This window comes from Herpailurus yagouaroundi, unplaced genomic scaffold (assembly GCF_014898765.1).
Source record: "Herpailurus yagouaroundi ecotype Mexico unplaced genomic scaffold, PumYag 199, whole genome shotgun sequence".
NCBI classification, from domain to species: Eukaryota; Metazoa; Chordata; class Mammalia; order Carnivora; family Felidae; genus Herpailurus; species Herpailurus yagouaroundi.
In genome coordinates this window covers 18,049,839-18,076,345 of record NW_024412430.1, presented here as the reverse complement: position 1 = coordinate 18,076,345, position 26,507 = coordinate 18,049,839, and the positions used below count along the sequence as shown (strand labels likewise).

Here is a 26,507-nt window from a genome sequence, read left to right as displayed (position 1 = left end):
TCATTCTTGCGGTTCAAAAAGTAATTGTATCGCAGTTTAATGAAAATGAGGAAGCAGGTTCAACATGTTATCATTTTGCTAGCTCCCTCCTTCTTTAGTATTAATCTCTTTTGTTTGTTTTGACATCTCCCTTCCCTGTTGGTTGCCAGCAAATGATCGTAAATGAGGTTCAGATCAGAAGGGAATTATTGGAGGCTCTAGACTATTTCCTATTTTATCATCCCTTTTTGGTTTTAGAACACTCTGGATGGGTGACTAGTCAAGTATGCTTCTCATGAGTAACTAAAACGAGTGAATGAGCCAATGTCACAGGCACTGGAGAACACTTAACAAGCCACTGCCTGGCATCCGTGCGATGTGAAGCTGCCATGGGATCGTGATGGGGAAACGGTTCCGTCCCAGGACGTGGCCTGGCAGGTACCTGGGTGACAGCTCCTGTTGGAAACAGGTTCCCTTCCTATCGGTGGGAAGGGAGCTAATGGCTTTCTTTTTTGGAGATGCATTCATTCACTCTTGCCTCTTGAGTGTCACTGATTAAATTACTTTTTATCTTTTGCACAAATACTAGTTCAGTGGATTAAATAAGTTAATAAGCACACTTAAAAATCAAATATTTTACTACCTTTTCAAGGGATAGATTAGGGGCACCTGGCTAGCTCAGTCAGAAGAGTGTGTGACTCTTGATCTTGGGGTCATGAGTTTGAGCTCCCATGTTGGGTGTAGAGATTACCTAAAAGTGAAGGGATAGATGCATTTTTTTGGTGAGATTAATTCAGAAAGTAAAATTTTAAATTAACCATGTCCCTTATAAATGTAAAGTCTGCAGGTATTTCTAAGGAACTGAGTATTTCTCTCCCTTCCTTTGGTATTTCTAAGATCATAGTTTAAGTATAGCTTGAATTTTATCATGTCCTTAAAAATCAAGTGTGGGAACCCAGTAAGTGGCCAAATAGACTGGAAGGGCGGAGTAAGGACACAATGAAGACTTCTGGTGAGTTTAGGGTGGGAGAGCATGCCCGCTGTTGACCCGACGACCACCTTCACGGCCGTTTACTATGAAGAAGCATTTCTGGCCAGATATTTACTCCTCCAGATAATTACAAAGCATCATTCATGATAATTTTTAGCATTCCAGTAAAAATCTCTTCTCATTTGAAGCTAGGTTCCAATTAATAATTAAATGAGTCAGAGGCACCTGGGTGGCGCAGTTGGTTAAGGGTCCAACCCTTGATGTCGGCTCAGGTCGTGATCTCACTGTTTGGGAGTCCGAGCCCCGCGTCGGGTCCTGTGCTGATGGCATGGTGCCTGCTTGACATTTTCTCTCCCCCTCTCTGCCCCTCCCCTTCTTGGGCTCGCGCATGTCCTCTCTCTCTCTCTCTCTTTCTCTCTCAAAATAAATAAATAAACATTAAAAAAGTAAATGATCAAATTTACTATATTTGGTCTGGTGGTTACTCTAATAGCCAGCTCAACATCTAAACTTTCCAGTGGTTGCCCAAAGACTGTCAAAACTAAATAAGCACCATATTTAATTAGTTTAAAGAATCCCAGTGGGCCTGTGTATTGTGTTTCTGATTTGCACGGACAGAATATCTTTATGATTCAGGCCTCTTGTGCTGTCAGTATGGTGACACTGGGAAGTTTATAAACATTAGAAGGGAAAATCCTGATGTTTGAGATGAATTTATTTCTACTACATTTAATTAAGAAATTAATAACAGCATATGATAAGCAGCCTTTATAAAATGGTAAGTATAAAGCTTATTTATTATGTTCAGACCACTCTCTTTGCAAATTTAATTTTTTTAAGAGAGTGGCAATCAACTGACGAGGTTGTTGCTACTCTAATTGTACACAATGCACATTTCACTGACTGTTCCTTCATTTTACCGTCTGATTTCATATGCATTCCTAAAATGAGACTGAGATACACAGTTTATCAATCAATATTCCTTCGGAAGGATTATCTGTGTATATTTTCTGTTAAAAGCCAGCATCCCAGATTCTTTCCTGCCATTTCCTTTGCCTTTGTAAATGCTGGAGAACGTGTTGGTTCACTTCAGTTTAGGGTATTATGATGCAAAATGTGAATTGTATAAAATGTGGATGATTATAATGATGATGATGATTCTTCATACATAGTAGTTTTAGCTTTTTTGAAACTTCTGTGCGTGATCTGCTGACAAAGATCTTGTTAGACTACCTGATTTTATGACTAGTTTCCTTGGTCTGTGTTGTGGGACTTGGAGGTTTTAAAGAAGGTGGTCTTTCTTACCTTCCTAGTTTCTCATTTTGCATAGAAGTCATTGAGCTTTTACGACTTTGTATGAAAAATTAGAAATATCTGAAATATCATGGCCTCTTCCGGGAATTTTATATATAGCTGATCACTGCATAGAGTAGTAAGAATATGTATCTGCAAGTCAAAGGGGAGAGGGGTTCAGTTCAAGGGGTCCAGAAAGCCATGACTCCTGACTCCTACGTAACCACATGTTTTTCAGTGTTTTCTTGTGAGTTCTCTAATGGAAGTGCCAGTCATTGTGGAGATAATGCTGAGTTAGTATCATCTCTCAACATAAGACTAAGTGCTCCTGTAATTTATTTTTGAAATCTCTATTCGGGTTCCTTTAAAGTTCCCATTATGATGTCCGGAGTTGGGTTCCCGATGATACATTGCACAAAATGCCCACACTGATGCAATGCACGCTACTGTTTTATACAAAGGAACATAAATTGTCGAAAAGTTAGCATCCCCATGTGCCTGAATGTGTAATTTTTCAAAACTGATAGATTTTAAGAAGTAAATCATAGACACATACATTTATTCATGTACCTGCTCCAGAAAATTGATGCCATTAGAGAAAAGTGTAAAGTCCTTGAAAATTGGGTTTGATCGTTCATATTGGCTGATTTTGTTTCCATCAATATTAAATTGAATATTTCCTAAAATTACAAGTTATCTAATGTTTCTTATGCAAAATCAAGACTGCAGGAATCTGGCTGTATAATATAAATAAGAACATGCTTGACTTCATATCTGTCTTCTCAAAAATCTCCTAAAGACTCTTTTTACTCCCAAGTTCATGCAGACAAAAGTTAATTAACAAAAACAGCCCCTCCCCGCCAACTATGTTCTAGTAAGCCATGCTAGACTTGTACTCTGCATTTTGCTTGTGAAATAGCCTTCTGTGTTTTTCCAATTATTGTTACGCCGGGTGACCCTTCCTCCAGCTGGCTCAGTAGCACTGCAGAGGCTGTTTTCCAGCTCTGGACACCATGTTCTTTTCAGTCATGTGATCTGTAAGTGCAGGCGTGATGGTGAGATGCGTGGTCTTGCCGGAAGCTATTTGAAATTGACTAGGAAGAAACATGCACACACGCTGTCCTCCCTGTGTGTTCCCCTCAAATGCTTGCATGAACACTCACTTTGGGAGAGACGAGCTGCTCTGTTCCTCACCCGGATGCTGAACATCATGCGTTGTAATGCAGCAAGTCACGTCATTGGTGACAATGCAGTGAGATTGCTTTAAACTTAACTTTATTGGGGCACCTGGTCAGTTAAGCGCCCAACTCTTGATTTCAGCTCAGGTCATGATCTCACACTTTGTGAGATCGAGCCCCGTGTCAGGCTTCATGCTGACAATGTGGTGTGGGACCTGCCTGGGACTCTGTCTCTCCCTCCCTCTCTCTCTGCCCCTCCCCCACTTGTTCTCTTTTTCTCTCCCTCAAAATAAATAAGCATTAAAACAAATAAACTTAGGGGAACCTGGGTAGCTCCGTCGGTTAAGGGTCCGACTTCGGCTCAGGTCATGATCTCGCAGTCTGTGAATTCGAGCCCCGTGTCAGGGTCTGTGCTGACAGCTCGGAGCCTGCTTCTGATTCCGTGTCTCCCTCTCTCTGTGCCCTTCCCCTGTTTGCACTCTGTCTCTCTCTCAAAAATAAGTAAACATTAAAAAAAAAAAAAACAAAAAAAACAACTTTCTCAAAAACGGCATTTCAGGATACCACGCTTGGTTGTTGCACACAGAAAGTCAGTGGGGGAAAACTGAACCGACTAGGTGTTTTCTTTTCTCTTTGAATTTTCCATCTTTTCCATATGGAGACATTGAGCCCATAAAATGCAGACTGCATTACTGGGCAGAGTCAGGAAAGATTTTTGTCTAATGATGCCAATACAATTTATGGCTGAGCATTTCAGAAACTGTTCTCAGATTTACAGTATTTATTTCTTGGTAATGAAGTTGAGTGACAAGTACGAGTTTATACTGTAGGTTTTAGCAAGATAAAGAAAACTGACTACATTAGGGAAAGTGCTTAGATATGCTTTCTTATAACATGGGGACTCCGATTACTTGAACTCTGCAATATTCTACACGGGACATGATGTAAAAGTCATTGGTTTTTAACAAAGAAATGTTTTTAAAAATTGAAAGAGTAAGTAAAGTGAAAATGTGTCAACTCCCGACATGCATCGAAATATTACCTCAGAAATGTTTGATGCAAATCTCATAGTAGTAAACTTTTCTGTCATTTTTTTTTTCATTAAATTGCAGTTCCTGTATATTCCTATCTTTTGTTCACAGGCCAGGAGGCTGATGGAATTGGCCGGTATTCCCAGATGAGAGACTGAGCAATTGCAGTGAAGGGTCTTGGACACCAGATTCTGAATTCTGTTTATCTGTCCTCCTTAAAAGTTTGTAGACCTAGTAGGACTAATACACATTCTCTTTTTAATTTTTTTTAAAGTTTATTTATTTAGTTAGTTAGTTATTGGGAGAGTACGAGCAGGGGAGGGGCAGAGAGGGACGGAGAGAGAGAGAGACAGAGCACAAGCTGGGGAGAGGCAGAGAGAAAGGGAGACGCAAAACCCAAAGCAGGCTCCAGGCTCTGAGCTGTCAGCACAGAGCCTGACGTGGGGCTCCAACCCATGAACCGTGAGATCATGATCTGAGCCAAAGTCGACGCTTAACTGAGCCACCCAGGCATCCCATGCGCATTCTCTTTTTAAACCACAATTTATTTTCTTTCCCTTCCCTTCCCTTCCCTTCCCTTCCCTTCCCTTCCCTTCCCTTCCCTTCTCTTTCTTTCCCCTCCCTCCCTTCCTCCTTCCTTCCTCCTCTCCTCTCCTCTCCTCTCCTCCCCTCCCCTCCCCTCCCCTCCCCTCCTCTCTTCTCCTCTCCTTCCCAAAATAACTTTGCAGATGCACTGTGGACACTGAGTGCAATGGGCAGGCCAAACATAAGAGCATTGAGGCAAAATATGCCCGTGTACTAAAGCACGGGGCGCTGTCTCTGGCCGTGCAGCTTTATTAAATCACAGCTTGTCTACAATGCAAGATGGCAGCACGTGGGAAGAGAAGCCCGAACAGCAGGGTGTGTGCTGACCTTACTGTAGAGTTGTCACACGGACCACACACGGAGCTGCTCTGATCCTCCCGGAGCCCTCCTCAAGCTCCAGAGTCCCCAGGTTCCTGCCATGGAGTCTATGGTGCTTGAGGGGACAAACCAGAACAAACCCAGCGTTTTCCAGTGTCGCCAGTGACCTTCAGGGAGGCGGTGTTGTTGGTCCTTTTCTCTCCCAAGCAGCCCCAAATTATAGAATTACCCTAGGAGGAGGGAGTCCTCCCTCTCTTCCAGATTCAGTGGCCTCTGAAGGGTGGGTGAGTGTCTCCTGGAGATGCTCAGATTTCTGAGCGTTTTTTCCTGCTCTTTTCAAGACCACGTTTGGGTGAGGACGGGCTCATGCCCTCCTGGAGCTGGATGGTGGGAGGGACTCCCTCTGCTGTCTGCTGAGGGTGGGTTGTTGGCTCTTAACCCTGCGGGTTAGTTGGCATCCTCTCCCAAAGCCCGTGGTGGTTATACCTCGTGGCGCTTTCTTGGCAAGGCCGCACTCCCTGGGTCCTCTGTCCCTTGAGGAATATACGTCCCATGTCACTTCCGGGCTCCCTGAGATCTGACCGTGAGTCTCACCTGGTTTCCGGCCTGAGCCCTCCATTACACGTTTAACCTGCTCTTGCCAAGTTGACCTTCTGTTCAGATCGAGTCGGGACTCTCATTTTAACTTCTGTGTCCCCTTTTGATGGCCAGTGGCGAATTCTGGGTCACCATGCCGAGGGGAAAAGAGCACCCCATGGTTTTGTCCTGGCAACTCAGGCCCAGAAGTGACCTGTCACTTCCACTCGCGGCTTGTTGGCCAGAGTTGGTCATGTAGCCTTGCCCCCCCTGCAAGGGGCCTGGACTGCTGTCCTCCACATGCCCAGAAGGGAGAAAGCAGGCAACATTTGGCAAACAGTTAGTGACTGCATGGCCCCTACCAGCGCATCTCCCAGAATTCCAGCGGAAGCCAAGCCAAAGCCAGTCCTCTGCTCTTTGCTTATTCCTCTCCCTTTTCTTGGTCCACGGGCTTCGTTCCCGAGCAAAGATGTCTGACTCACCTTGTGCAGCCACCTTCACTCGTCCTCCATTCCGGCTCTTTCCAAGGCCCCCGGTTCCCACCTTCTCTTCCTGTCCCACACCAACTCCTCACGCATTGGGGTTCCTATTTTTCTGAGTTGTTCTTTGCCCTCTTGGCTTCTCTGGGGCTCAGTGGTATAATGGTCACTGGCCACCAGGATTTGCTGGACAAAAAGAGTGAAAAAACACAGCAACTTAACTTTTCAGAGTTATTTGTGGTGTTTATAATCTGCATAGTAAGTGCCTCACGGCGGCCATAATTTTGCCATGAGAGTTTTCACTTTTCCAAGAGTCAGCAGTGCCTGTGACAAACGGGGCAACTTCCCACGTGGTGTGTGGCAGCCTTTCTAAGGGCTTATCACATTCTAAAATAGTTGTCCAGAAAATTCTAGTCTGGGCTCTTTTCGAATGAATTCACTTTTTGTATCACTCATAATACACAGAGAGTTTCATATAAGTTATTTATTTAACAATACCTTTTTAAAAAATTTATTTATTCTGAGAGAGAGAGAGAGAGCAGGAATGTGAGCAGGGGAAGGGCAGAGAGAGAGAGAGAGAGAGAGAGAGAGGGAGAGTGAATCCCAAGCAGGCCCCAATGTGGGGCTCCAACCCACGAACCGTGAGGTCGTGACCTGAGCCAAAATCAAGAGCTGGACGCTTGGGACGCCTGGGTGGCTCAGTTGGTTAAGTGTCTGACTTCAGCTCAGGTCATGATTTCACGGTTCATGGGTTCAAGACCTGTGTCGCGTTATGTGCTGACAGCTCAGCGCCTGGAGTCTGCTTCACATTCTGTGTCTCTCTCTCTCTCTCTCTCTGCCCCTTCCCTGCTCGTACTCTTTCTCTCTGTCTCTCATAAACGAATGTTAAAAAAAAAAAAAAAAAAAGGGAGTTGAACGCTTCACTAACGAGCCACCCGGGCGTTCCAACAGTTATGTACCTTTGGCATATATTATGATGTCTTCGTTCACTGAACTTTTAATACGCATCATCCCTACAGAGCTGTATTTTGTCTGATCCCTTCACACGCTTCTCCAGGGTCTCCCATCCACCCACATTTAGCTGTATTGCCCCTTCTAGGGATTTCCTTTTTTTTTTTTTTTTTTTTTTTTAATTCTCTTCAGGACCCCTGGTAAAAGTGTACCTGCTAAGGTGACCTTCCTTTCTGCCAAAGTGGTCAGGTCCAATTAGCAATCTTTCGTGAGGCCCCTGGGATCCCTCATGGTACCTGGATGCCACGTTAAAATCAAGCACACGGGAGTCCTGAACGGCACGCGTCTCTTGTGACGCAGGAAGATTGTAGCCCGTGACAGAGGCTGATGGGACCTCTCGGTGGGCCCTGTGGTCAGTCGCTCTACAGCTCCGCAGAGACCTGCCCGGACTAGGGGCCGCCTGGGAGACGGTGATTCAGGGGCTCACTGTTCTCACGATTCTCGCAGCTCGGCTCTTTTCCTGTCCCCACGTTTCCTCTAACGGGACAGTCTTCGCTCTGACGCATTCACGGGCCCTCCTGTGCCCCCTCCCAAAGGGCTCCCCGTCAGCACCGGGTCTCCTCTTTTTCGCATTCATTAGAACACCCTATTTGGTAGAACAGGTAATCTGTACGTGACTCTTTTCATCCGAGGCTCTCACGGCGTGCTTACAGATGGTTACGAATTGAGCCGCACGACATCCTTAAAGGGAATGTAAGTTTTAGCGTCAGTGGGTTTTTTTCCCCAGAGGCATTTGGCTGACCGAGCGGCCACAAATGGGCGGATCATTGAGTGGCCTTGGTTTTATTTCTGAGCGTCTCACCCTTGCGTCTCCTGACATGATCCCGCACCGTATTTGATTTTTAGAAAAGGAGACAGAGCCTTAAGAAAAGCAGTGGAAATCCGTGAGGAGGGGGGAGCTCGGTGCCTGGACCCCTGCCCTCCCTGGCCGTCTGGACGCAGCAGAGGGAGGTGCTGCTGTTGCCGCTGGTCTCAAGGGTTGACTGCCCTCTTGTCTGTTCTGAACAACTCAGGGGGCCTCTGGGATGATGCCTTCACAGAATTAGGACACGTCCCAGACTTGCCACTCCTCGTAAACATGGAGATTTCACGGGATATGAGGAGGCTCCGTCCCACATTTTATTCGGTCGTAAATGAGGGACCGATTACATGTTCAGACGGTTCGAGGCTTGCCGGGCAATTCTTGTTCTATTTCTCAGGTGAGAAATTAGCAGAATCCTCTCACAGTCTTGTCCGTGCCGAACTGCAAACAAGTAAGAACTGAAAAGCCTCACATCGACTCAGATCTGAGTGCTTCTCGAGGATATACGTTCCTGGAAAACCCGGTCAGGAACATATGTGAGCCCAGCAAAAGGAGACACGCCGTCTCGATAGATTTTTGTTTATTTTTCGCAGAAGGAGCCACGGAAACGCACGCTCGGTGCCAGAGGGCATCGAGAGTTTTCCCCGGGGATGCAGCACACAGAGGGAGCTTCCGGGAGCCACACGTGGATGGTTCACTGGCCTCGCAGACAAATCTCAAACTGACCAGCGCGCCCCTATTTTTATTTAACTGTGGACTTGTCTGTTCCCAAAACCGTTACAGACTACCTTTGCACTGCGTATAGCAATCTGGTTCACAAGTAGGCACCTGCGTGTGACTTTCCCCTTAGGGATGCACTTTTTGGGAAACGTCCCTTCCCACTCACCACCCCCCACCTCCTGCCTCCCCCACCCTCCCCCCTGCCCAGGAATGCAGGAAGCACTTCGGGAAGGGGATCCAGAAGGGGATCGGAGCACACCTAGGCAGACCCAGAGCGGGGTTTCTGTGCTGGCTCCTTCCTGAGAGCCCGAAACGCCCCGTGTGGGTAGCTGGGGTTGCTTCCTAAGGAATCCGAGCTGCAGCAAATGTGCCGAGACCCTCAGCAACGTCGGCAGGGTTGTGACACGGGCTTCAGCGTGTCGAGCCCCAGGATCTCTGAGTGGGAAGATCTGGGGGTATCTGCGTGCTGGCCCTTCTTTCCCAGGGGGACAGTCTGGTGCCCTTCCCTGTCGCCCTGGGCCCTGCCCGGAACTCCGAGTAAAGCTTCTGTGAATTAGGATGTGTGCCAGGGAGCTAAGGACCCTCACAACCGGTGAGATCCCATTTGAGACAATGGAATAATGACCTTGGGGGGAAGCTTCCTTTGGCAGTGGTCTCAACTTCACCACTTACTTGCTCGGCGTTTGGATGCCCTGAAGATGGGTGGGTGTGGTCACGTCAAGTTAACCCGCTTGACCTTTGCTCCCTTGGGTATCTCCCTGCTCTGGAACTCGTTGACACGTGAAGAAGGCACAAGCTTTTGCTTTTCGCCTCTGGGCGATGTTCTTCTCTGCGTAAAGCCAGCAGTTACGAGAGGCGTGCCCCGTGGCCACCGGGAGCGGCGGTCACTGTCGTGATCAGTGGACAGAGTAATTAAGGCTCAGGTGAGCGTTTCCTGTTCAACCCTTCCTGTCCCCGAGGCAGCGACAGCTGCCTGTGTCTGGGCTGACCTTAGGGGCAGGAAGCAATCATACAGGAGTAACCAGAGACAGGAACCTTCCAATAGATCGACATAAAATACAGTCTGGTTATTGGTAGACAGCCCACACTACCTAACTGAGAAACTGCAGGGGTATTTTCTTAGAGGGGGTGGAGGGTGGGAAGGGGGCCCCAGCTTTAATGACGCATCCTCACGGATGCTTAACACCTCCTCTGGCCGAGTCTCCCTCCAGGCCGAACACACGCCTACCACACTTTCCCTAGGAGTGAGAAGGCTGTTTGGCGATCCAGGCACTGGACCCTCGTTCTGTGAAAGTTGGGCCCTCTGGATGTGTTTTCCGTTGTACAAATTTGGACGCTTTGTTCCGCAAGGGCCTGAGGTGGGACAGAGGCAGGTGGTGGGGGGAAAAAGACAGTGCACGGTGCACACAGGAAGGAATGCACGGCAGCCCGAGTCATTACCCAGCAGCGATCTGGGGACGACCCGGGACCCTGTTCCCTGCTGAAAGTGAACTGCCCCATGGCACAGGTGGTCCTCAAGCTCTGTTCCTTTATCAAGTACCTAGTTAATCACATAGCTTAATTTGCATACTGGTAGCATCGGAAATGTTCAGGGTCTGTTACCTGTAGGGAATGGGTAGGCATTGAAGGCTGCTTGGCATGTGGGAGAGGCTGGGCCAGGGCAACATGCTGGAAACATCCCCGTCTGTTTATTCCCTGTGCTTTTCTCCGGTACCATCCTAATGGTATTTCCTGGCTTCAAGAGAGACGAAAAATGACACAGAAAGATCACGAAATGCAAAAAAGGGTATCGTTAGTACCTTCTTTAGAACTTTAATACCAACCAGCCTAAGCTGGGAGACAGGACATTATGTAGTTTCTTAGAGATTTGAATGGATTCATATAAAATTTCCAGCGTGGCATCTCCAAGTTAAGATGATCAGCTAAATGGCAACCCCTAGGTTTTAACTTTATTTTTGTGACAACCGTAAAACCACCCACAGTGGCAGAGTAGTGTCCCCAGGACTGTTAGTTAGTTCTCAGCTGGAATCCAGAAGGAGGGTGGCTCAGTCGGTGAAGCATCAGGCTCTTATTTTCCGCCTAGGTCATGATCTCATGGTTCATGGGTTTGAGCCCCGAGTCAGGCCCCACACTGTTAACACAGAGATTGGGATTGTCTCTCTCCCTGTCTCTCTCTGCCATTACCCCGCTATCTCTCTCTCAAAATGAAGAAGTACACTTAAAAACAATTTATAGAATCTGGAAGGACTTCCATTTCTCAACTCAGTGGGACCCTTGGACAAAGCAGTAGAAATGTAGGCGTGCTGGATGACAGCCAGGCCTGTCATTCGAGACAAGGGAAGACTGAGAAACTGTCCCAGGTTGGAGGACACGGTCCCTAAATAGGATCCTGGTGCAGACACGGGGAGTTAATGGGAAAACTGGAGAAACCAAAATAAAGTTCATCCTTGTAATTGCTGTTGTACCCGTGTAGATATCTTAGTTTTTTTTAAATGTTTATTTATTTTTGAGACAGAGACAGAGTGCAAGTGGGGGAGGGGCAGAGAGAGAGGGAGACACAGAATCTGAAACGGGCTCCAGGCTCTGAGCGGGGCTCGAACCCACGGACCGCGAGATCGTGACCTGAGCCGAAGTCGGACACTCAACTGACTGAGCCACCCAGGCGCCCCAATATCTTAGTTTTAATGTTTGTTTATTTTGAAAGACAGCGAGCATGCTTGGGGGAGGGACAGAGAGAGAGGGACAGCGAGAGAATCCCAAGCAGGCTCCGCACTGTCAGCACAGAGCCCGATGTAGGGCTCGATCCTGTGAACCCTGAGAACACGACCTGAGCCAAAATCAAGAGCCGCCCGGGTGCCCCTATAAATCTCTTAGTTTTGATAAGAGTACCATGATGGTGTAAGGTGTTAACTGTCGGGGAAATTGAGTAAAAAGCAAACAGGAATCCCCTGTACCACGTTTGTGGCTCTTTTGTCCATGGGAAATTCTTTCAGAATGAGAAGTTCAGAACTGCATTACAGAACAACCGAAATCGCAGCGTATTTAGGATTCTGAGTCCAAGGAGAAGGCATTGCGCCTGTGGTACGTCGAGAGGAAAATGTACAGTATTGGAGCAAAGATTCACGGCAGGAAAACGGGCAGATCTGAGAAAGGATCTGGGCTCTAAAGAACTTGGAAGCTTTAGACTTGGCTAAAAGGTTGTACACCGAGTGCTGCTCGTGGAAGGTGCGGGGAGGAAGCGCACGCGCTCACCTCCTGGTGATGCCCTCACACCCCGATGCAAGCGCCCCGCTTCTGTTCCCCTCCGAGTGCCACGCGACCGCGTCACGCCCCTCCTGACACACAGCCAGTCCTGGTGGCTCTAGCATCCCGAGCGTGGATGTCAGTCAGAGCTCCTGATGAGAAGACAGTAACTGTTGTCTAACGCATTAGACCTTATCATGAGGACCCCAAGTCAGGTGTCAGAACAGTGGGGCAAAATAAAAAACAAACCACTTTTGTCCTATTAGGGATGGTTTCCATCCCACGTGTCTTCTAGACATGGATAAGTAGCAAAATATGAATTCCGGAATGCATCTCGAAGACCCAAACACGTCAGCCTTACGCCTTCGGGTAGTTCTAATTTTTCTGTTTCTCATCGGCACCGGACAAAGCCGAGCGCCGTGATTCCTGTTCTGCACCTGTTGTCTGGAAACCTGAGAGACTCCTTGCCTGTCACTCGCTCTGGGCTCTCCCTGCACCTCCCTGCTGCCTCTCAGGGCTCTCCCTCCCTGCACAGAGAAACCTTCACCTCCCCCCACCGCCACGCTGCATTTCAAATCGTTCTTTGAAACGTCTGTTTCTCGCGTGAATCTGTGAGCATATCGAGTGTAGGACTGTGCCCTCACCCCTTTCCTTTTCCCAATATGTAATACTGTACTTGTTCACGTTGGCATTCCAGAATTAAGTCTCTCTAGTTCTATCATGGTCTAAATAGTTTCCTTTAGGTCCAGCCAAGGGTAGGTCATACATAAAGTAAAGTAACACCCTTCTGAGTGTTGACGTGGCAGGTTCAACCATCCACCTGTTGCGTTAAGCTCTTTCACTTTATTGGGAACCACCGGGGACTTAGGGGTTATGAGTCAGAAACCAAAGTAATTTATGTAGGATTCATCTATTTACTTAACCCATGGTTTTGAGTCTGTGTGTGTGTGTGTGTGTGTGTGTGTGTGTGTGTGTGTGTGTGTAATTAAGATCAGTTATATGTTCCAGAATTTGAAACTGTGATTTTCATAAATTTTATTTATGATCCCTTTCTTACAGGATAGTATAGATCCCAAAGATTTCTTTCCCCTTACTGGTTTTTTTTTTCCTGTTTCTATTTCCACTAAAAGGGGCTGGTGGCTGGTCTCCACGCGTGTCAGATAAATACCAGTGGCTGCAGATTGACCTCGGAGAGAGAATGGAGGTCACCGCTGTGGCCACCCAGGGAGGATACGGGAGCTCTGACTGGGTGACCAGCTACGTCCTTATGTTCAGTGATGGCGGGAGGAACTGGAAGCTGTATCGGCGAGAAGAAAGCATCTCGGTATGTTCCTTCCCTGCGAGTGGGTCTGTCAGAACATGAATTATGCCAATTACTGCCTGTTGCTACAAATCTATCGGATCAAGTATAGAATGGAGCCTCCTAAATTACTCGAAAAGTGTTTCCGAGTGACTGTAAGACACATGTGGCATTTTAAAATGTGCTGCCCATGTATAATTTATGAAATAAGTAAAAGTAAAACAATTTTGTAATGTAGTGAAATATTGAAAATGTCTTCCCATGATTCCTTAACATAGTGTGAAATCTAAGGAATAAAGCCACATACAACCTACTATATTTTTTGTTCCAGAACCCAGCGGCTGGTGTTGCCTTGGCATTGTTCAATTAAGTAAATTCATTCTTCTGTGTCCTCCGATTAAGTGAGATTTCTGGAAAACCCCAAATGTTTAAAAATAGGTGTAATGGAGAGTCTCCCTATGGACAGCATGTTGGGGGACACAAATCCGGCTCCAACAGGAAATTGTGTACTTGGGTGGCCCCTTGTAATTCATGGGAGCTAGATCTCTGGGATTCTTTGGAATCGTGATTATTTTGCATCCGTGACATAGTTTCGACCTCTGATTACATATCGTGTTTCTTTTGGAAGAATTAAATTTTGCCTGCCTTTTAAAAAATATTTAAATATTCATTTTAAGAGAGAGGGTGTGTGTGCATGCATGAGCGGAGAGGGAGGGAGGGAGGAAGAGAGAGAGAGAGAGAGAGAGAGAGAGAGAGAGAGAGATTGATTCAAGCAGGCTCTGTGCTGTCAGTGCAGAGCCCAGTCTGGGGCTCAGTTTCACAAACCGTGAGTGAGATCATGACCTGAGCCGAGATCAAGAGTCAGACGCTCAGCTGACTGAGCCAGCCAGGAGCCCCTTGCCTGACTTTTTGACTATGACACTATGTGAAATTTATTATCTAATTAGCATTTGTGGTTTTTAACGTTTATTTATTTTTGAGACAGAGAGAGACAGAGCATGAACGGGGGAGGGTCAGAGAGAGGGAGACACAGAATCTGAAACGGGCTCCAGGCTCTGAGCGGTCAGCACAGAGCCTGACGCGGGGCTCAAACTCACGGACCGCGAGATCGTGACCTGGCTGAAGTCGGACGCTCAACCGACTGCGCCACCCAGGCGCCCCAGCATTTGTGTTTTTAAATCACAGTCTGCCCTGAATGAGAAGCTCTGTGTGCACAGTGTTTGCACTTGGCTGGTGGGGCGGCTGATGGGGGGGGGGTGTGGCCTGTGGGAGATGTGTCAGGTGGAGAAGGACTTACTCTTTTCTTGTTACTGAAAATGCAGTTTAGATGCTTGCCAGGGGCTAGGGGAACAGGGGAATGGAGAGTCAGCGTGGAGTGGGGACAGAGTTTCAGTTGAGAAGATGAAAAGTTCTGGAGATGCACGGTGGGGACGGGTGCACAGCAGTGCGAATGTTAATGCCAGAGAAATGCACACTTAAAAGTGGCCAAAGTGGTATATTTTATATCGTGACTATATACCCACAATAAAAAATACACAGCTTAGTTTCCATTTAATTTAGGCTAAGGATATTATGTAACTTTTTAAAAAACATATATCTTTTAAATGTTTATTTTGAAAAAAATTTTGACGTTTATTCACTTTTGAGAGAGAGAGAGAGAGAGAGAGAGAGAGAGAGACAGACAGACTGTGAGCAAGGAAGGGGCAGAGAGAGGGAGACACAGAATCCGAAGCAGGCTCCAGGCTCTGAGCTGTCAGCACAGAGCCCAGTGTGGGGCTCGAACCAATGAACTGTGAGATCATGACCTGAGCTGAAGTCGGACATTTAACCAGCCGAGCCACCCAGGTGCCCCTTTAATGTTTATTTTTGAGAGAGAGAGAGAGCGAGAGCTAGTACGTGTGCAAGCAGGGGAGGGGCGGCGAGAGAGGGAGACAGAGGATCCGAAGCAGGCTTCAGGCTGTCAGTGCACAGAGCCCGACTTGGGGCTCCACGTGGGGCTGGAACCCACAAACCATGAGATCATGACCTGAGCCGAAGTCGGTCCCTCAACCGACTGAGCCACCCAGGAGCCCTGCATATTATGTAATGCTTAAAACCTTTTTCTCTTCATGGTAGGAGGAAAAGCATCATCCAGGAAGCGGCCACTTGTTAGCACGTGACTTACCTCTAACACTAACAAACAACCCAATGACAATATCCCCCTCATTTGTCCCTAAATTGCCCCCATTTGCACTTCCTTAGAACTCTGTGACTCAGTATAACTTCATAGATCATGGCCTATTTAGTTTTTTATCTCTGGACCTCTTGCTCGTTCACCAATAAATGCTGATGTAAACTGAATTAAGAAGAACTGGCCAGGTGTCTTAACAGGAGGTAAAACAGACTAGGAGAGGATTTGGGGTTTCAGGGCCAGCTGACTTCCCAAACCAGCAGTTGCCAAGTGTGTGATCAGAAGTAGATGTTGAGGTCGAGTTAATTCTTAGAACAGCAGGTCCAAAGCAGGGTTAAGATAAACATTAATTAAGAATGAGTGACAGTCAGGGGCGCCTGGGTTGGCTCCGCTGGTTGAGCATCTGACTTGTTGTCAGCTCAGGTCATGATCCCAGGGTTGTGGGATTGAGCCCTGTGTCGGGGTCTGTGCTGAGGGTGGAAGTCTGCTTAGGATTCTCTCTCCCTCTCTCTCTGTCTCTCCCTCTCCCTCTCTCTCTCTCTCTCTCTGTCCCTCCCTCTGCCCTCATCCCCACTTTCTCTTACAAAAAAGAACGAGTAACAGTTAAAACTTAACGAAGCATCTACTTATATAGAGAACTTTTATTCAAAATTAAGTCTTGGTTTTGGAAATCAGGTAACTGATAGTGCATGCTTAGTTTTTATTTCAAGTTTTTAAAGTTTATTTATTTATTTTGAGAGAGAGAGAGAGAAAGAGAGAGCACGCACGGGAGGGGCAGAGAGAGAGAGAGAGAGAGAGAGAGAGAGAGAGAATGAGAATACCAAGCAGGCTCCACACTGTTAGCGCAGAACCTGATACAGGGCTCCAACTCCCGAACGTGAGGTCAAGACCTGAGCGGAAATCAAGAGTTGGACGCGTAACCGACTGAGCCACCCCGGCGCCGCTGATGTCAAATTTTTGTTTACATTCTGGTTAGTTAACATATACGATAACACTGGTTTCACGTGTAGAGTTTAGTGCACGCCTGTTCTTAGTCGCGCTGACTATGGCTCATGTTTTTTACCCCCATCCCACTCTGATACATGGCTGAGAAATTGTGACAGTTCCTGTGTTTCGGCTCAGCAGCTCGGGGGCAACCATCTCCAAGCGTCACCATCTGGCACTTTGCTTCGAGGAGCCCAGGGGAGGTGGGGGCAGGGATAGTGGCCTTACCGATCGGAGACCACGCAGGGGAGCGCCCCTCGGTCCTGCGCCCATCACACAGTAAGGACTGGTGTGGTGGCCTACCTCCCCGTCCTGGGGACCTAAAGACCCGCCTTCCTCCTCTGCATCCCCAGAACTTCACGGTGCCTGGCCCCCAGCAGAAAGCTGGGACGCATTCGCTAGATGCGTGCGTGCGTGTGTGCGGTCTCCCTTCCGGCAGGAAGTCGCTCTTGAGTGACTGCTGTGCTCGAAAGCCCTTCGTCTCAGCGCAGGGGTCTCTGACGCTCCGCTGCAAAGATTTCTTCTGCGTCTTGATCTCCGTTAGGAAAGGTGGCTCATCCTTGCCTTCTTTTAGTCCGTCACCGCGGCTTAAGTGGATTCGTTTCCTGCTCTGGGCCCGACTCTCTATACAGTTGACTCTGACAGCGGGACGCCCCACGGGGCGATCATTACGAGATTATATGTACAGTTTCTGGAAAAAGATGAGGCCGATTTGGCTGTTCTCTGGCCCTCTCATTAGAGTCAGCGGCTCTTAATGACAACGGAGGCTCGACCCCTCCGTCAGGGTGTGGTTTTCATTACGGATCGCTGACCTTAATTGCAGAGTGAATTTGAGAGTCTAAGCAAAATTCCCTTGAAAGGTTTACACTCTTCATCAGCGACACTTTGTTGTTTTCTTGGTTTCGTGCTGCCAGTGTAAGAAGTTACCGTGCCCTTCGCGGCCCGATGCAAGGCAGAGCTGTGATGTCACGGTTTCTGCAGGTCTGAAGTTGGGGTGTAACCGGCAGGGTCTTCTGTGTAGGGGGTGGGAAGGGCTGGAGAGATCCCGATGACCCCCCTCAGGTTGTGCGACTCACTGGGGGGGGGGGGACTCACAGGAGCAGTGTGTAGTCATAAAACTGATGTTGAGAGGACACAGAGCAAAATCAGGAGAGAAGGAAGGTGCTTGGGGCACAGCCCGTGGCAAACCAGTCCTAAGCCCCCACGAGTCCTCTCCACGTGGACACCCATAGAACATGCTTCATTCCTCCTCAAGAAAGTTCTGGCAATCTGCGTGAGGTGTTGCAACCGTGGAAACTCATCAGACGCTCAACAGCTGGGGGTATTTTGGGGGGGGCTGGTCGCATAGGCACCCTCCGCCTTGTGAGACCCCCTACAAGGACGACGGTGTTGAGTATAAACTATACCGTTTGCACAAACATCAGGCACAGTGAGCCCCTCTCATCATGAGGGTCTTGGGAACGGGCCAGCCTTGTGATTCGAACCGGTCCAGGTGATTTGAGAGTCCAGCCACACTGTAAGGAGGGGGTTCGGTGGTCTGTGTCTTGACTGTACCCGAGAGCCTTCCCTGCCCCTCGCCTTCCCTGGGTTCGCTCCTGGCATTTATTTCCCCGTACAGAAGGGTGGGTTCAGAAGTCTGTGGACGCGCTGTGACTTGCCTGGCTCTGCCGAGGGGCCGTCGGGAAATGCGTGTCTGTGGTCGTCGGAAGAGCCCATGCCACCAGCCGGCTCCATCTGCCCCGCACTAGGGACCAAAAGCCCTGGACGGTGGGTGGAGCCATGTAAGGACCTAGTGGCCACCCGCATGGGACGGCCGTGTTATCAAATTTCCTGTCCTTCGTCTCTCTCTCCTTGAGCTTTGCCTTTCTTGTATCTCTCTCTGCTTTTCTCTCCTTATCATCACATCTTTCTTCTCCTGTCCTCTCCTTCTCTACGAGAGAGGGCCCAGATGACTCTAGGCCCCACATCTCCACCTGTGGCACACAGACCATTGGTATCACCTAGGATCTCGATAGAAAATGGAATCTCAGGGGGACTGGATCTGGCCTACTAAATCCGAATCTGCATTTAAAGAAGATTCTCAGGGGATCCCAGAAGTGCTGACTGAGATGACCAAGGACATCTGTACATGCCTGGCTCACAGGGGGTCATGCCCCTGCTGGAGGACGCAGGTGTCCCACGCAGTGTCAGCCTGATCAGGCGATCCTCCCTGCAGGAACCTCGCTCTGTTGTCCTGTGGCTGGAGAACACCCTCTTTCTCCCCAGCTGTCACCAACCTCGTGGGACACAAGCCCAGAGTGTCTTCTCGTTGCTTTTATTGACGAATAACAACCAAGTGCTTAAAGTTAGTTCCGTCTTTGAGAACTGTATTATTTCTTGAATCTGTACATTTTGCATTAATTAGGACTTCATTCTTTCCGTTTTGAACTCATCAGAACTCAAATTCAACGATTAGATCCCGTGGGAACTCAAGACTGGGTTGTTAACTCTGAATGCATTGACAACTTACAATTCAAGTGTATGTTTCTTCCCTATGCAGGACGTTTGTGTGAAAAAGGAATTCTTCTAAGAGCAGACTGGTAAACTGTATTTGAAAAAAAAAAAAAGAAATTATTTGATATAAACATAGGATCTAGTATAACTAATTCTATTGAATAGATTCCTTTTTCCTTGAAAAAATGTGTATCAGTAGGTCCACAGCTGAAAATAAAATCGAAACAGCCAACCATTTGAAACTTTAGTCTACTTTCGGTAATTTATAACCTAAGCCAAGTAGAAAAATGTAGACTAATTAGTGAGGCTAATTAATATTGTATTGAAAGACACGACAACCTTACAGTGCTCTACAAGAGCGACAGAGGTGACCCCAAGGATTTAGGGTGGGAGAAATGACAGGGAAATATTGGAAGCAAGACAGGTGGCATGAGGGGGTGTTCATTATATCTGCAGTGGTTTATCTGTTGGGGGGAAGGAGCTTAGGTACAGATAACAAAATATTCACCCTGTTAAGTCCGGATCACAGGTACATGTGTGTATGGGTATGTTTGACATATTGCATAAATAAAAAAAAATAATAAAAAATAAAGAGCCGTGACTGCTTGGTATAAAAAGAAAGATTATGTGACCCATATGTGATTTCAGAATAGAGAGGGATAAGAACCGCGTCAAATTATCGTAGGAACGACTTGAATCAGAAATAAGGAAGAGTGTTTTGTGTGCAGGGAGGTAATCACTGTGCTATATGGGAAGCTTTGTTGGGAGCGGAAGTGGAAATTCACCTGATCGAGGCTCATATTAATTCAGTCATTTAAATACGTGTTGGTTTATCTCAGGTCTAGGTTAATACATTTATCATGGAGTTCATGACTCAACAAGTCCAAGCCTCACATCACACGGGATGTTGCAGAAAGCGTCTGCAGGTCTGCAGGGTCCGACGTGAGGCCCCGGCCAACCACAGCCATGCCCACCACTGCCAAGTTCGGCTCTGAGACCGATTGGCTTTCAGCAGAAGGACCAGGAGTAACGTTTCAGCGATTCTGTTATCAATCACCTCCATCCTCAGCCGTGTGGGGGACGTGGCTGTCTCCTTCTTAACCAGCCACCTCCTCACGTTCAGCATATTGGCCACCACGGCAGTGACTTTGTACGGATGGTACTTTGCTGATTGCGCTTACCACTGTGGGCCACAATCGGATTTCCTATGCGTGGCTCCCCCTCCTGGGCGCTGAGAGCCATTCGGTCAGGGATTGATCTCCCCAGAGGTCCAGGCGTATTATGGTGTCTCAGTAAAGGGCTGTTGGATTGAATTAAGGAAAAGTTGCTGTTCTCAATAGACCTCCGCCAGATGGGTAGTCAACGCATCTCGAAACCTTAGCCAACCGTGTGATGCTGCTTCCGCAGCAGGAGGCTTTTGGTGCCACATCTGAGTGTAAAAAGTTTAACATTGCTTCCCCACGAGGTTGTACGAGGTTGATGTCCTTTTGAACCTAAGGTGGTCCCGTCTGCCTTTAACTGCGGGGTCAGTGACAATGAAGATAAATGCTGGATTCGATCTGCGGAAAACTCTCCGAGCAGCTGGAAAGGTTGAGGCAGAGAAGCGAATGAGCCTTCTGAGCTCGAAGCGCAAAGTAACCAAGGGCTCCCCAGAGGCGGGGTGTCCTGTAACAACTGCTTTTTGTCCGAGCTCCCTGCTCTCTGTGCAGAATATCCTTCCTTCTCTGTCACTGACAACCTTCCGCAACCGGAAAAGCTTCACTGTGTACGGAAATTGCTTAGACGCCCCCTTCTTTTTCATTTCTCACATATTCGTCTCTTTGACTATATTTACCCATCTCGTGCCTATTTCACATCAGTTCTGGAATCAGGGACTAAGGCTTGTTTATCTCTGCACCCTTTGTACCTACTTCACCGCTTGGTACAAGTAATGTTTGGGCTTATTAGAATTGCCACACGTTATCACCTTGGGAGGGAGGGAAGTAGAATCTTAAATATGTAACAAGACAAATAGGAAATCCGGAGACGTGTTACAAATTGCACCTTTACTCTGAATATAACCAAGCGGTTGTGTGTAGCAACCCGTGGAAACTAGGATAGACTTTGTGAAAAAGGTGCATTGTAAACCGTAATGTGAATGGAGTACGGCAGAGTCATGGGGGAGATAGCTTGAAAAGTAGGATGATTTATTCATTGAAAGAGCGCAGAAGTGCTCTTTTTTGTCTTACGCGAGAAAGGCGCATGGTGGAAAAATTAAATTCTTTGCAGAAAAGCTTCTCCAGCAGCACGGTCATTGAAAGGAAATGGTGCTGAGCCACGTCCCCGGGGGCGGGGGGCGGGAAGCAGGGGAGTTCAGGGAGCATTTCCATCAGGATCTCCTGTTGCAACTCGGGCAGCTCAGCTTCAGAGGAGGTACTAACGCTTGGTCTCCTTTGCAATGGCAGTCAACCCGACACATTCTGCAGCTTGCACACATGCTGTAGTTACACAGATGCGGAAGTATGGTGTGCCCTTTGGTCTCTCTGTGGAGGATTTCCTGGGCCTGCCATTTTGGCATAAAAGATTCAAAAGTGGCTTTGTGCCAGACGGGGTCTCAAAACTCTGAGATGATGAGAATTTCTGATTGGCAATCCTCATACTTTCCGAGCAGAAGATCGGGGCATCCGTTGAGAAGCTGGATGTCCTCCAAATATGTTTAAAGGCCTCAGACTGAGGGAAACAGCGGGGTAGACCAGGGGTCTGCAGACTCTTTCCGTAAAGGGACAGGTGGCAAATATTTTCAGCATTGTAGACCGTACAGTCACTGTCGTGGCCACTTAACTCTTCTGTTGTGTGACAACAGCCACAGGCGTTAGGTAAATGAACAGGTGTGGCTGTGTTCTGATAAAACTTTATTTACACAAACACGCAAGCAGCTGCATTTGACCCTGGCCTCCAGGTTGCTCGATCCCTGGTTTAGTTCATTTTCTGTCTGTTGGAGGTGTGAGGTAGGGATATGGCTTCATTTATTTTTTTCAAATGGCTACCTCGTTATTCCAGTATCATTTATTGCACAGCATTAAGTAGGAAATAGTATTGACACTGATGTAAAAGAGGTGCCTGTTCACCAATCTGATAGATCAGTGCTTTGCAACATTTCTGTGATGAGGAATCACATGGGTGATGAGGATTCCTATGGGTGAGTTGTCTTCACGAACGGGTTGGGTTACTCTCCTAGAAAGTAGTCTTTCCCCTTATTTTTTGTTCATCTCTGGATACAGTCGTAGACTTCTGCTTTTGCTTTATTTCAGAACTTAGTCCCAGAGAGAGTCAATTTGGGGTTTCCCTTGCTTTTGAGGCTATAGAGGGCTTTTAAAAAACATTTATTCCATATGACCTTAAAAGATAAATGTGTGAAGCCCTTTCTAAGTCTCCATCCTCACATTCTCAAGTTATCAAGTACATTCAGGTAGAGAAGGAAGTAATAGAAGGAGCACAAAAATTAGAACTGGAGGTAAATTATCATTATATGCTCTTTGAGAACATAAGGAAATCTCCTGAGGAAAAAAATTAAAAAAAAAATAACTCCGCGATGTACCTCCTTACGAAAGTAATTTCCAAAATTAATTAACTTCTCTTTATACCTACAAGTAATTAGCTAACAGATAAAGGAACCGTGGACCTCATTTATAATAGAATCACAGGCAATAAAATTGATAAGAAATGCTCCAAAAAACATCGAAAGCATCACTAAGAGGCATAAAAGAAAAGTGGGGTTAATCCCTGTCCTATCAAGACTTGATAGTGTAATCATGATGTATACTCATCTTCAAGTAACCCTGAAATGAAAGGAGGTTTTTCTAAATTTCATCTTAAAATGTTTGTATGCAGGAAGAGCCACAGCAATTGGTAATAAGAATAGTATTAAAGGTAATTATTCCCGGTAAGCTAGCAAAATGCCTTATAAAGCTTAAATCTAGCTGTTTGAAGCTACTTAATAGGAATGCTGTTTATATTAGCATATTAATGTAAAAATTAGTGAAAAAACATAGGGTTCATTAATAAATATACTTATAGAATTAGCACGAAATAAAGGTGGCATTTCACGTTAATGATAACAAATGGATTATTCAATTGACGATACTGGGACAACTTGCTAACCACCTGGAAAAAAATAAAGCTGGATCCCTGCCTTAATTACCTAAAGTAGATACAATTTCAAAGAAGTCAGCCACAGAGAAAGGATGAAACGCAATTAGAAAATGTGTTCTACTAATTATTGGAGAGAGCATGCTAAGTGAGATGGAAACCCAGATGCTACAAAAGAAAAGGGTGATAAATTCGATGAATTTAAAAACGATGTGCAAAAACAAAATGCTATCAGAAGACGACAAACATACATTGGGGGAAATTTAAATATATATGACAAAGAACACATTTTCTTAATTTATTTAATTTTTTAAATTTTATTTTGAGAGAGAGAGAGAGAGAGAGAGAGGGAGAGACAGAATCCCAAGCAGGCTCCAGGCTCCGAGCTGTCAGCACAGAGCCTGACGTGGGGCTCGAACCCACAAACCGTGAGATCGTGACCTGAGCTGAAACCGAGAGTCAGACTCTTAACCGACTGAGCTTCCCGGGCGCCCCCAAGTTTTCTTAATTCATAAAACATTCTTAAAAATAAATGGGCAAGATTTAAAAAATCCCGTACATAAAAATGGGTAAAGATATAAATAGACAGTAAACAGAATGAAACAGAGAGGCTTATACGTGCATGAAAAGGTATTCGCTCTCACAAACCCTTGCAGGGGATTTCCATAAAATTACAGTGTTTAAAGCTCCTGTTATTCAGACCTCTGAAGGTGAAGGTCCAAAAAGAGAGGTACTTTTAAGTCTCTTCAATACATGGTCCACACCAAGAAGAAACTTGACTTCTGGGGATGAATGCCGCAGAGACAGGTGAGGTGCACGGAAAGGTCCTGTGACACCAGTGCTCGTGTCCTAACGGTCTCCACCCAGGTCTCCACTGGTCACTGAGCCCATAGATGAATTACGATACTTCTGTTTTATGGAATAATCTAATACTGCGTAGAATGCGTTCCTTTGAAAAGAGTGAGGTAAATCTATTTATTGATAATGAGTCAAGGAAACATTATTATTTTTAAACTTTTTATTTATTTTTGAGAGAGAGAGAGAGAGAGACCGAGCACAAGCGGGGGAGGGCCCAAGAGAGAGGAAGACACAGAATCGGAAGCAGGCTCCAGGCTCCGAGCCGTCAGCACAGATCCCGACGCGGGGCTCGAACTCACAGACCCTGAGATCATGACCTGAGCCGAAGTCGGATGCTCAACCGACTGAGCCACCCAGGCGCCCCTGAAAACATTATTTTAAAGCAGGGTGCTCCAGGGGCACTGAGCCTGGGTGGCTCAGTCGGTTGAGCATCCGACTTCGGCTCAGGTCATGATCTAGCAGTTCCTGGGTTCGAGCCCCACGTTGGGCTCTGTGCTGACCGCTTGCTTGGAGCCTGGAACCTGCTTCCAATTCTGTGTCACTCTCTCTCTCTCTCTCTCTGTCCCTCCCCCACTCGCACTCTGTTGCTGTCTCTCAAAAATAAATAAAATGTTAAAAATATTAAAAAAAAAAAAAAGCAGGGTGCTCCTATTTTAAAGTCCCCAAGCTGAACACTCACTCCAGGTAAAGGGCTGGAGGCTAAAAATACACAATAATTGTTACTTTTAAACCACGTGCACGTATTGCTGTACAATTCGATACTAGGCGTTGAAACAACTTAAAAAAAGAAAGGAAATCCCAAGTAGAGTTTTCTTTTTGTATTGTGGTCAGAAGCACAGAACATTAAATTCACTGCTTCAGCCATTTTTAGGCATACAGTTCAGTGGGGCGTGGTAGGTTCATATTGTGCGACAAGCCTCTAGAAGTATTCCATCTTGCAGGATGGAAGGTCTGAACCCGGGGAACACAAATTTCCTTTCCCTTCTCTCCCCCCAGCCCTTGGCCACCAGCTTTTTACTCTCTGTTTCTATGATTTTGCTATCTGATTCTGTGTTTCTAGATCCTTCAGGTAAGCAGGATCATACGGTGTCTGGCCTTGGGCGACTGGCTTATTTCACGTAGCGTGATGTCCTTGCGAGTCCTCCAACGTATGGCATGTGACAGGATTTCCTTCTTTTTGAGGAATTTTTCTTAGCGTTTCTTACTTATTTTGAGAGAGAGAGGGAAAAAACGAGTGAGCAGGGGAAGGGCAGGGAGAGAGGGAGAGACAGAATCCCAAGCAGGCTCCGCACTGTTAGCACAGAGCCCGATGCGGGGCTTGAGCCCGTGAACGGTGAGATCGTGACCTGAGCCTGAATCAAAAGTCAGACACTTGGGGCGCCTGGGTGGCGCAGTCGGTTAAGCGTCCGACTTCAGCCAGGTCACGATCTCGCGGTCCGTGAGTTCGAGCCCCGCGTCGGGCTCTGGGCTGATGGCTCAGAGCCTGGAGCCTGTTTCCAATTCTGTGTCTCCCTCTCTCTCTGCCCCTCCCCCATTCATGCTCTGTCTCTCTCTGTCCCAAAAATAAATAAACGTTGAAAAAAAAATTCAAAAGTCAGACACTTAACTGACTGAGCCACCCAGGTGCCTCTCCTTTTTAAAGGCTGCATAATATTCCATCGTATTGGTACACTGTATTTCATCTCTCACTATGGTCTGAATGTTTGTGTCCCATTAACACTCATCTGCTGTAACCTGACCCCCCCCCCCAAAGTATTGATGGTATTAATAGGTGGGGCCTTCTGGAGGTACTTAGGTCATGCGGGTGGAACCCTCTTGAAAGGGACAGCATCTCATAAAAGAGGCTCAGAGAAATCCCCGCCCTCTTCCATTTGGTGAGAACGGAAAGCTTGCAGCCCAGAAGAGGGCTCTTACCCAACCATGCGGGCACTCTGGTCTCAGACTTCCATCCTCCAGAACTGTGAGCAGTTAAATTTCTGCTGTTCATAAGTCATGCAGTCTGGGGTATTTCGTTATCAGTTCTAAGATACCAATTCATCCATCAATGGCTACTTGAGTTTCTATTGTGAATAATGCTGCAATGATCACGGGTGTGCCCATATCTCTGGGATATCCTGGTTTGAATTTTTTGGGGGGACATAACCCAGGAGTGTAACTGCTGGATATGATCATTCTATTTTAAGTTTGTGAGGACCCTCCAAGCTGGTTTCCACAGTGGTTGCACCATGTTGCATTTCCACAAGCAGTGCACCAGGTTCTCATTTCTCTGTGCCCTCATCTGAACAGCGTGTTTATTTGGTTCTCTCACCCTTGAGATTTGTAAGGAGAGGCAATCCCTCATGGCCCCCGAGCGGCCCTCCGTGTCCTT

At 46.9% G+C, this 26,507-nt stretch overlaps 1 protein-coding gene across 1 annotated transcript in view; it reads left to right on the top strand.

Moving 5' to 3' along the window:
- Positions 1 to 26,507, top strand: part of LOC121013550 (contactin-associated protein-like 3) — a 195,015-nt gene that overhangs the window by 32,808 nt on the left and 135,700 nt on the right. The window contains exon 3 of the mRNA XM_040449262.1: positions 13,337 to 13,530. Within this exon, the coding sequence (XP_040305196.1) occupies positions 13,337 to 13,530 (194 nt within the window). The remainder of the gene's footprint in view (positions 1 to 13,336; positions 13,531 to 26,507) is intronic.